The sequence below is a fragment of the Microtus ochrogaster genome, unplaced genomic scaffold, assembly GCF_000317375.1.
Source record: "Microtus ochrogaster isolate Prairie Vole_2 unplaced genomic scaffold, MicOch1.0 UNK26, whole genome shotgun sequence".
Lineage (NCBI taxonomy): Eukaryota > Metazoa > Chordata > Mammalia > Rodentia > Cricetidae > Microtus > Microtus ochrogaster.
Window position 1 is genome coordinate 5,173,557 of NW_004949124.1, and position 11,527 is coordinate 5,185,083.

At 45.9% G+C, this 11,527-nt stretch overlaps 1 protein-coding gene across 5 annotated transcripts in view; it reads right to left on the minus strand.

The window, feature by feature from the left end:
* The window catches only part of Znf512 (zinc finger protein 512), a 44,831-nt gene that overhangs the window by 11,222 nt on the left and 22,082 nt on the right, over positions 1 to 11,527 (minus strand). For 2 of the 5 annotated variants that reach the window (XM_026789687.1, XM_026789688.1), the window contains 8 exons: positions 10,202 to 10,386; positions 9,411 to 9,536; positions 9,053 to 9,136; positions 8,230 to 8,354; positions 7,467 to 7,553; positions 4,755 to 4,853; positions 3,645 to 3,812; positions 1,229 to 1,420 (listed from right to left, as the gene is read on the minus strand). In XM_026789687.1, the coding sequence (XP_026645488.1) occupies positions 1,229 to 1,420; positions 3,645 to 3,812; positions 4,755 to 4,853; positions 7,467 to 7,553; positions 8,230 to 8,354; positions 9,053 to 9,136; positions 9,411 to 9,536; positions 10,202 to 10,386 (1,066 nt within the window). Of the gene's footprint in view, positions 1 to 1,228; positions 1,421 to 3,644; positions 3,813 to 4,754; positions 4,854 to 7,466; positions 7,554 to 8,229; positions 8,355 to 9,052; positions 9,137 to 9,410; positions 9,537 to 10,201; positions 10,390 to 11,527 lie in introns of all 5 variants that reach the window. The other 3 variants (XM_026789686.1, XM_013354057.2, XM_005367969.3) reach the window with 3 other exon arrangements.

An 11,527-nucleotide genomic window follows, 5' to 3' on the forward strand; every position in this document is an offset into this window, starting at 1 on the left:
TTTTTTTTTTTTAAAGCAAAGACATGTTTAGGTACATAGACTCAGGAGTCTATTTGACATACCATTAACACTCCAAACTGGGTCAATTGGGGCAGAAAGCTAAATACTATTAGTAGTGAATTATAACCTATAGAATAAAATAAGTATCTAAAAGAGTCTCTATGCAGAGCTAAAGAGTCTCCATTTGCCAATTCAAGTAACTGCATCTCATGAAGATTGAGTTTGGGCTGGTGGGAAAGCTAGGTACTTGCCACCAAGCCTGAGGACCTGAGTTTAATCCATGAAATTCACGTGATGGGAGGAAAGAACAGACTCTTCCTTCAAGTTGTCCTCTGACACCCATATGCATTCCTCCCCATAAATAAAATACATTTTAAAATACATATAAAGACCGTGTGTGTAATGTAATTTTCAGTTACTATTCTTGTCACTATTCCTTAAATAATTCAGTAACACAGCTATTTTGTTTTTGTTTTTCTGGAACAGGGTCTCACTATGTAGTCAAGGCTGTCCTTTTACATGCATTCTTTTCCCCTTAATCTCCCTAGTGCTCATGTACCGCCACACATGGTTTAATAACTACTAGTAAGACATTTCCTTTGTACACATAGTTAAACAACCTAGAAAGGAATTAAAGTACACAGGAGGTGCACACAGATGCTAGGCAAAGTCCATACCATTTGGTATAAGGTGCTTGAGCACCCATAAGATGTTTGAGTGTCCATAGAATATCATCATTTGTGAGATTTTCTACAACTAATTCCTCATGACTTATGAGGGAAGGCTTCGTTGCTAGTAATAAATTTTTCTCACAGCACACTTTCAATGAACAACTACAAAAGTTATGAAATAAATGAGTTTATGGAACCCCATAGTAACACTTGCTGCAGGAAAGGTTCATCAGTGAATGCTGACCGAGTATGAGACAGAATATTTGCACAGGCTTGGTCTCTATTCCAACGATGCTCTAATTAAGGGACCAGTGTAATTTTATCAGAGTTAGCTGGAAGACACTCCCTTGCCAACTGATCAGTTAGCAGCACAGAAACTTTCTGCTGATCACATCAGTACTATATACCTTCTGACTCGATGCATCAAGAAGGTTCAACATTGCCTGGGTAGCATTCCTATAAAAACCAGATAGCCTTCAACCTAGGCTTGAGAGAACCCCACCCAAATCCATACTTGGAAACATCGATACAATAGTGTCAATGACACGTGACCTTACTTTCCGATCATCGGGTACCAGGTCCTGGAGCACCTTCCTCTTTGGCCATTCCTTGGTCAGTTCAGCAGAGGCCAGCTCCTGCAGATGGTACACAGCTATCTTGGCAGAACGCCGCTGAACTCGACCTCCACCCTTTGTCTCCAGACTCATCTCCTTCAAACACTCTGGCTGTGCTGATTCTGGAAAGAAGACCTGAAAGAGTGAAAACACATGAAACAAAGTGGCTTCCGTCACAGCCAGGGATGAAACACGATGCACTTCTTAGCAGGACAAAAGCCGTGACACTAGCACATGGGGGCAAAGACAGGCAGATCCTCAGAGTTCCCTGCCAGCCAGTCTAGCTAACAAAGAGATGCACCAGAGTCATTGAGAGACTCCATCTTTAAAAATAAGGTAGAGCGAAACTGAGGAAGACACTCAATGCAGACATCTGACTTCAACACGCATGTCCACACATGCGCATGCACACCTACACCTGCATGTGTACACACACACAAACACTCATTTTCCATACTCATTTTTCCCCACCTCACACAAAGGGGAAGGCAGCAGGAGGAGATAGCTCAGTCTGTTAAGGTTGCTCCCCCAAACCCACATTAAAAAGATATGTGTGGTGGCACATTCGTAACCACGCCACTCAAGTAACGGAGACAGGAGGAACTCTGCGGCTTAAGCTGGCTATCCAGCCTAGCAATAAAAAACCTGTCCTGATGTGGGAGTGTCATATATCAATCTGTTGATTTCATTGGTTAAGCAATAAAGAAACTGCTTGGCCCTGTGGGAGGAGTAAACAGAACAGAATGCTGGGAGGAAGAGGAAGTGAGCTCAGACTCAACAGCTCTGCTCTCTGGAGCAGAGACGCCATGCCCAGCTCCCAGGCACACACGCATGCAATGAAGCTCCGACCCAGGATGGACGTAGGCTAGAATCTTCCCGGTAAGACCGGTGCTCACTAAGACCGGTGCTCACAGATTATTAGAGATGGGTTGATCGGGATATCAGAATTAGCCGGTAAGGGCTAGAGCTAAAGGGCCAAGCAGTGTTTAAATGAATACAATTTGTGTGTTGTTATTTCGGGGCATAAGCTAGCAGGCGGCCAGGGTGCTGGGGATGCAGCCCTGCCGCTCCTAATACTACACTGTCTCAATAAAAAAAGGTGGACAGCTACCGAGGAATGACACTGAATTGTCCTCTGGCCTTCACATCCATGCACACCCACATGTACCTGTACCTGTACAGATGTGTGCATGCACACACGGGCACGCAGACAAGAGTGGAAATGGAATATAGAAACAGTCAAGACGAAAAGAAAAAAAATGAAGAACAAAGACAAAGCCCCACAAAAAATCTAAATAAGAGGGAATGTTTTAGTTTTAAAAATACAGTAATGGGGATTGGAGAGATGGCCCAGCAGTTAAAAGCATTTGCTGTTCTTGCAGAGGACCTGACTTTGATTCCCAGCACCCACACCATAGCTCATAACCATCCGTAACTCCAGTTCCAGGGGATTGGACACCCTTTCTGACTTCCATGGGCACCAGGTACTCACACGGTGCACATATGCACACTCAGAGAAAATATTTATGCATATAAAATAGATCTATAAAAATTAGTATATTAAGGTATGGAGAGGTGGTCAAAGGAAAAAGTACTTGTCATGCAAGCATGGGGATTGGAGTTTGTACCCCTGACACCCACAGAAAAGCTAGGTAGGCACAGCAGCCCACTGATAACCCCAGCATTTAAGAGGTAGAGATAAGCTGACGCTGGCTAGCTAAACTGTCCAGAACTGCTGAGTTCTGGGTTCATTCAGCAAGGGAACCTATCTCGAGAAATAAGTAAGTGATCAAGGAAGATAAGATCAACTTCAGACCTTCATACAAGTGAATATGCATGCATGTGCACCTGCAAATACATATGTGCCTAGATACACAACAAACATATGTTGTGGTGGTCTGAGTGAGAATGGCCCCCATGAGCTCCGATGTTTGAAAACTTGGTCCCCAGTAGATGGAACTGTCTGGGAAGGATTAGAAAGTATGGCCTTGTTAGAGGAGGTGTGTCACTGGGGGCGGGCTTTGAAATTTCAAAAGATCTTGCCATTCCCAATTAGTTCGCTCTCCCTCTGCCTTCTACTTGTAGATTAAGATGTGAGCTCTCAGCTGTCCTGCCACAATGAACTCTTAACCCTCTGAAACCATGAGCCTGATTAAACACTTTCTTGTAAGTTGCCTTGGTAACTAAGACATATGTACATCATACTCCCCCACCCCCCATTCTCTCCATAGAAGAGACAACAAAAGACTTCAAAGAGTAAATAGGACACAAACAAGGAAGCAAGGATTCACAGAAGATGCAAGAGGGAGTGCCAGGCACAGCATACATCATCAGTGTCTAGAGAAGAATCAATACTTACAGGCCCGTGTTCTGACCTCATGTGATATGCAAGCCCAGCCTTTGACCTGTATGGTTTTCCACAGTGCTGACATTTCAGGGTCAACTTCTCCAGCTCTGCTGCCTCTTTGCCACATTTTCTAACATGGTACAGATATCCCATAATGCTGGTGAAGGTACTGGAGCAACTCTGAGCATAGGAAAAAAGCCCATGTCAGAATCATACACGTTTCACACAATCCCTAAATTTCTCAGGCATTGCCATGCACCACAAACCACAGTGAGATCACAAGATGCTCACCTACATTTCCCATTGGCACCACCCTCCTTCTAGGCAGTCCTGTCTATGGCCATATGGTCAATCAGTTGAGTGATCATTGAGAAAGTAGAAGCACATACCTACTTTGCATCAGAACTTCCTTCTTTGGACTGTGACCTAAACCCACCCCGGTATCAACTAGCCAGCAACATCCAGTTCATTATAGTATGAGCTCATGAGATGAATCATCTTCATTATGCTAAAGGAAGATTAGTAAAGAAGCCCCTTTGTGGGCTGGAGAGATGACTAAGTGGTTAAGGCCACTGACTGCTCATCCAGAGGTTCCAGGTTCAATTCCCAGAACCCATGTGCAGCTTACAACTGTATGTAACTCCAAGATCCGATAGATACCCTCATATGGACATACATGCAGGTAAAACACCTATGCATATAAAATAAAATAAAAATAAAAGAAGAAGAAGAGGAGGAGAAGGAAGAAAAAGGAAGGAGAATGAAGAGGAGGAAGAAGATGAAGAAGGAGGAGCAGGAGGAGGAGGAGGAAGAGGAACAGAAGAAGAAGAAGAAGAAGAAGAAGAAGAAGAAGAAGAAGAAGAAGAAGAAGAAGAAGAAGAAGAAGAAGAAGAAGAAGAAGAAGAAAAGCAGCAGCGGTGGTCTCTTCAAGCAAGGATGAGAGGGAATATATTTGTGGAGAGGAGAAAAACTAAAGAACTAACAATGATTGCAAGAGACCTGGAAAAGTAGGTACCACCTGATGCCATCAGATGGCAAGGGAAGAGGGGAACAAATGGGAAAGAACAATAGAAAGACAGACCCGAGACTCCAGGAGAAGGATCTGCTGCGCAGGGCTCTTACCTCCCGCATGCACCTGAGCTTCCCCATTCTCTTGAGAACCGTTCGCAGCCGCTCCCTCTCGCTGGGCTCATCTACCTCATCTCCTGCCTTCAAAATTGGCTGGGAAAAAAAAGAGTAATAAACATGATTTATGGAACAGAAAACAAAACAGCAATCCCCCACCCCATCCCCTCAAAAGAGACAGAAAAATCAACAGTTGAACTATGAACAATACTGATAAAATGAAGCCCCAAGTTCCAGCTCTGTCCATCTTCTGGATGGCCCGAGTAAATACAACGAATACACAAGTTCTCATCTCTAACTCCCAGTAGAGAAGTAACCTAAACACACAAATACCTATGGTCCAGCACAAAGATTTCATCTTAGGTAATTTCAGTAATGAAGACTCTTATCCACTCTCTATGAGGTATAAGAGCCAGATCCAGCTTCACTCAGCTGTCTATACTCATTAAGTAAAATACACAAAACACCAGAATAGAAGGCCAGCCAAGATGAGGAAGCTAGTGATTTACTGGGTTCCTTGTCCCTGCATCTCCTGCAAGAACTATAGCAAGGATCAGCAGCCTGAAGTGGAGAAATACTTCAGGATGGACTGCTGCCCTGGCTACAAGGCTTGTGTGATTCTGGCTTCCAAACAGCCTGAGGGAGCCCCATGTGTGGACACACTTCTTTAGGCAGAGCCTGTATAGACTCTGCTGCTGCAGCCAGTGCTCTGAATGCAGCACCAGTAGCTATGCTGGAGGTCGAACCTATAGGTCACTTCTCTACAGCAGAGAAGACTAGGGCGGGGGTGTGCTCCTCTACCCACCCCTGAGAACTCCTACCACAGGAGAGGCCAGCTTCTCTTGCTGTGTCCTGGGCTGCTGCACCCAGGAGGACTTCCTAGCTGCCACAGCTGCAGCCTGGCCTTAGGTCTCCCATCTCCCCCATCTTCCCCAGACACTGCATCTTCCCCAGGCTCCACAGAGCCTCTGTCAGTCTCCCGAGGAGAATCCTGGTCTCTCACTTGACATCACAGACATGGACAAACCAGGCTCAGGATAATTCTTTTCCTTTCTCTTTTAAAGATTTATTTTACATATTTGTTCACTTTTTGTTTATTTATTTATGAGTTTTTGAGACAGGATTTCTCTGTGTAACAGCCCTAGCTGTCCTGGAACTTGCTTTGTAGACTAGGCTGGCCTCCAACTCACACAGATCTGCCTGCCTCTGACTTCTGAGTGCAGGATTAAAAGTGCACGTACTACACCTAGTGATTTATTTTATTTTTCATCACGTATACGTATCTGTGTGGGGGTCTGTGAATGTGAGTACCAGTACCTGGGGATGTCAGAGGTGTCAGACCCCCAAGAACCAGAGTATAGGCAGTTGTGCACTGCCCGATGTGGGTGCTGGTAACAGAACTCAGGTCCTCTCAAGAACACTATGCGCTCTTAACTAATGAGCCATCTCTCCAGCCTCCTCAGAATAGATGTTTCTAAATCTTTAGGGCATCTTGGAGACCCCCTGGAGGTCTTCCTGTTGAGTAGTTTCTGTCTCTTATATGCGCTAGCCCTCTAACTTGCTAGAGATGAGCCTTTGCCACGTTCACCGAGCTGACACAACACTGCTACTAATGTCCCCACATCCTCCTCATGTTGTCTGTGGATTTCCAGTCTAGAAGTGGAGCTGTTGCTTGTGGGTACATTTCCTTCAATGGATAACTGCCCACAAGCTCTTTAGGTGTCCCAGCCTGTTGTCCCCCATTCCTAACATTCTGAGTAAAAAGTTTTGCCTTGGTTGAGACAAGGTTTCACTATGCGGCCCAGCCAGATGCCTGTACTAGCAATCCTCCCACCTCAGCTTCCTAAGAGCTGCAACTGCACAGGCCTGTGACTGGGAAACCTTTGAACATTTGCTTTGCTTCTCGCCACAGTTTTAATGTTCATTTCCCTGATGGTCGATGGAATGGACATTCTCACATGCTAACTGAACACCTGAAACCCCGTACGCAGCGAGGTGAAATACCAGCGCAGCAGGTGAAATACCAGCGCTGGAGAGGTAGAGACAGTAGGATTAGGAGTTCAAGGTCAGCCTCAGCTACACAAGGAGTTTGAGGCCAGTCAGGTATACATTAGAGTCTGTCTCAAAACAAAATAAACACCAACCAAACCAGCCCTGTGTCTATAAGGAAACTGAGGCAGAAGGACTGCTACAAATCGGCGGGCAGCCTGGGTTTGTGAGGGGCAAGCAAGACTGGACTAGAGGGTGGTGCTCCCTGAGGAAGGAAGCAGAGAGGAAGGGAGGCAGAGCTTTCACATCAGTTTCTGGTGTTGGCGAACTATACGCAGTAGACATGGGTGTGCAAGTATCTGTGGTATTGTATCTTACAGTCTTTTAGGTACATGCACAGAAATGCTATAACTGGGTCTTACGGTAGTTCTATTCTTGGCTTTCTGAGGGAACCTCCATCCTCACCTACAAGGTGGCTCCATCAGTTTGTATTCATTCCCACCAGCGGTGGGTGAAGATTCCTCTTTCCCCACATATTTTGTATTTTAAAACTTAATTTTGAAAAACTTAAAAATATTTATGTATGTATGCATGCGATCACATGTATGTACATATGTATATATGTACCTGTGTATACGTGTACATATATGTATGCGTGCATGCATGCCTATGTGTGTATGACCACCACAAAGGCTCACAAGGAACACAGGAAACGCTTACCAAGCTATTATGATTGGCCATGACGTGATATTTCATCCCCGCCAGAGAATGGAGCTGTTTCCCACAATGATGGCAGGTGAACATTTCCTGAAAGGAGAAAAGTCTGCTCAGTGCCAGAAGCTCAGGGGAGAAACAGAAGATCACTAAATGCCACCAGCTGGGCCAGGCCAGCCCGTGTCACTTCTTTCTCGTCACGTGTTATGGCTCGAATCTGATGTCGTCCACAGGCTCATGTGTGGAGCACCTGGTCCCCAGCTGGTGCCACTGTTTTGGGAGGTCATGGGGTCTGGCTGGAGGAGGGTGGCTAGGAGTGGGCCTGCTTACTCCTGCTTTGTGTCCTGATTCAACAGCCATGTGAAAAGCTCTCACCCAAGCTCCTGGCACCCCAGGTGAGTCACTCCAGCCACCACACCTTCCTGGCCACCAGTGGGTTTACACCCTCTCCCACACGAGTCAAGTAAATCTGCCCTTTAACTGCTCGGGTCAGGAATCTGGTCACAGTGGCGTAAAAACAACAAACACCTCAAACAGTTGTCATTCCGTCTCCATTTATGAGAAGAAACCAAGGTCTGTACTTTAAAAGAGCAACAAGTAGTGCAATTACATAAACATGCAAACCAGGCCAGCACATGCAAAGTCTGTTTTCTCTACTGCACAATGCTACCCCTAGCTCGCTGTAAAAGATTGCACACAGTACCAGACGTCTACAGTTTAATTAAAAAAAAAAAACCCAACAGTCACAAAATGCCACAAAATAGCTAACCTGTTTGCAGTTTTCCATGTGTTTCTTTAAACCTTCTATAGTCTTCCTCCCCACTGCCTGGCAGGTAGGACAGGAAACACTGCCTTTATCCATGATTTCTAAGTACCATTTTTCCTCCATACTTCCTACAATGAAAAGGTTAGGGCACTGTAATCTGTACCATTCTCTAGAAATGAAAAGCTCAAGCCTACAACTGAGAAAGAGTATCATAAAATGTTTTGTCCTGGTAGATGGCAATGAAGAGACTCTTGGGGTATATAACTTCCACACATAGCCTGTTTCCATTCACTGTAGAGTTCCAGAAGCTTCTACCCATTTCCCCACGGGGGGAGAAAAATTATCTGAGACTCACTCCGAAGCCTGGTGACAGCACAACTGCACACCACTTTCCAGACCATGACTTAAGAAAGAGATACTGAGACACGCAAAATTGTTTTCTAAGATTTTTTTTCCTATGTGCCTGAGACCATGCTAAACATTTTTATGTCATTTAAATTTCATAATTTTAATACTTTTTGTACACTTACAGGGAAACCCAGGGTTGTACAAGGGAAATAGACTGAGGCAGGGCAAGGGTATAAAGTGTCAAAACTTAAAAGTCTAGTGACCGCCAAACCAGCAGCTGCTTCAGCAGACTGCAGGTGAGGCTTGGGAGAGTGCCTGCCTAGCAGGAATGAAGTGTTAGGTTCAATTCTTCACACAGACAGGGGAAAGAGGGAGAGAGGGAGGAAGAGAGGGAGGGAGGGAAGGAGGGAGGGAGGGAGAGCCTCATCCGGCACACCACTCCTCACAGAAACAACAGCTATTCAAAGAGAAAGCATACCTGCTGCATAAACTGGAGGTTCCTTCCGAACCCGACGAGCCTGGGGTTTGGGGTGAGGTTGAGCTTTAGGCCGTTGCTTCCTCCCTGACATAAGACAGAAACTAAGAAATCTGAAGCCTAGTCAGTCAGCTTTACAAACCCCTTCCCCTTTTCTTCAGCACACTAGGTTCCTTGAAATTGGCCTTCCTAAGACAGGTCTGAGGGAAAGGATACAAGGCAGGTGAAAGCCATTCCCTCACTCAAATTCTAGGGGCCCCAAAGTCAATCAAGCCTCCAGACCAAAGGCTTTCTCCCTCAGGCCTTAAAGGATGTCGCTCAGTCTCCCAGGGAAGGACAGACAGACAGCACAGGGCCCTACCATAGAGCTTGTGCTTCTTTTGAGGAAGCTCGCGATAGTCTTCATCTTCCTCCTGCTTGATTTTCCTTTTTCCTCTGGCCTTTTCCTTTTCCTTCTCACCTGTGTCTGACACACCGCACAACAAGTCTGTAAGTGAACACTTGGGCTGGCCTTCAAAAACTTATCACGATGCCACCAAAGGCACGTGTTGCCAGCAAACACACCCTCACAGAACAGCTTAGGGGGCCCTGGTGTGAGAGGCTTCCTCTTCCTTTTAGATTGTCTTCCCTCAGAACCCAACCCCTCTTCCTTAGGGTTAAGGGCCTATAAAACTCGCCTCTCCCGACTATGACCGAGGGCTACAGAAGCAGAGCTAAACAGAGCTGGCCATGAATCACTGACGGCCACCCTTGGCATACACTACCGTGATAATCTACTGCCCAGCCCCCTCATCCTCGAAAGCAGAGGGAAATAGATTAAGCAAAAGAAGGTGAAATGGGTCTCAATCCCATAAAGAGGAAGGTTGCTAGTAAGGTAGAAGCACACTCTCGTCACAAAGTTAACAGTGCATGACAGCCCGCTCCTCAACATCTGTCTAATCAAGATGGTTGTAGCCAAGACTCTGGAGGCTGATGCAGGAGGATCATAATAAATTTGATGCTAGCTTGAGCTACATACTTGAAGCCAGTCTGAGCTACATAGTAAAAGCCTGTCTCAAACAAAATGGCGTCTAATCACTAATGACAATCCTGTGGCAGTGAAACAATCCGGCACACGTTACTGTCTTAGAACCGAGAATCTGCAGTGGATACCTTCAACTGGTGAACTGGCAGCAGGCTTGATTCTTCTCATCTTCATCCAGTAGGTAGATTTTCGGAAGGATGCTGGGAAGTCACTCACGGGTTCACATGAGGAGGCGGATGATGAGCCGCTTAGGGAGTCATCATGAGGGATAGTGTACTGGAAGCTGTTGTCCTTGATGGAGCACTGGGTCCTGCTACTGACACAATGAAAGATATGTACCACAGGGAGAGGCCAGAAAAATCTCCTAGTAATGTTTCTTATATTGTAACAATACAACCCAGTTAATAACTTGTGCAAAACTTGAGTGGCTTTTGCTTTGTTTACAAAAAATAAAGAAAAAGAAAACACGCACACACAAAAACACTATATGGCTATAATATCCTAACAGTTACAAGTCAACTTAACATAGCATACACAATTCTTCTTACTCTTGGTGCAGTCTGACAGAGTAAGCAGGCAACACCAGCGGTCCCTCTGCAGCCCAGGAAGGCACGCCTTCCCAGACTACTCTGAGGAAAGAAAGCAGGCAAGAAGATAGGATACAACGTGACCGCTCAAACACTCCTTGGATGTACAGCCACACGTATCCAATCTGCCCAGTCTCTCTGATAGAAGGACCATAAGAACGGTCTGTGGATACTGATGTGAACCATCCTCCCCCTCAGCCTCCCTTCCCAGCACTGATATGGGCTCTGTCCTACTTATGTGAACCTACTGATGTGAACCATCCTCCCCCCAGCTCCCCTTCCCAGCACTGATATGGGGCTCTGTCCTATGCGAACTGTCCTCCCCCCAGCCTCCTTCCAGCACTGATATGGGGCTCTGTCCTACTTATGTGAACCTACTGATGTGAACCGTCCTCCCCTCAGCCTCCTTCCCAGCACTGATCTGGGCTCTGTCCTACTTATGCAACACAACCATTAGCTTCCACAGCTTAAAAGAATGCTATCTCATCTCAGTGACGCTGACCAGAGAACCCTGGGAAATAGCTGGATTCAGATTACTCAGTCAAACTGGTCATAAATAAAAATTATTGAGCCTGACAATGTGATGCACGCCTTTAATCCCAGTACTCGGGAGACAGAGACAGGTGGATCTCTGTGAGTTTGAGGCCAGCCTGGTCTACAGAGCGCGTTCCAGAGCTAAACAGAGAAACCCTGTTTGGGGGGTTGGGGAGGAGAAAGAAAAGAAAAATTACTGAGTTAGGTAGTGGTGGTGCACGCTTTTAATCCCAGCGCTTATGGGGCAGAGGCAGCTCTGAGTTTGAGGCCAGCTTGGTCTACAGAATGAGTTCCAGAACAGCCAGTTTACAAAGAGAACCCCACATACACATA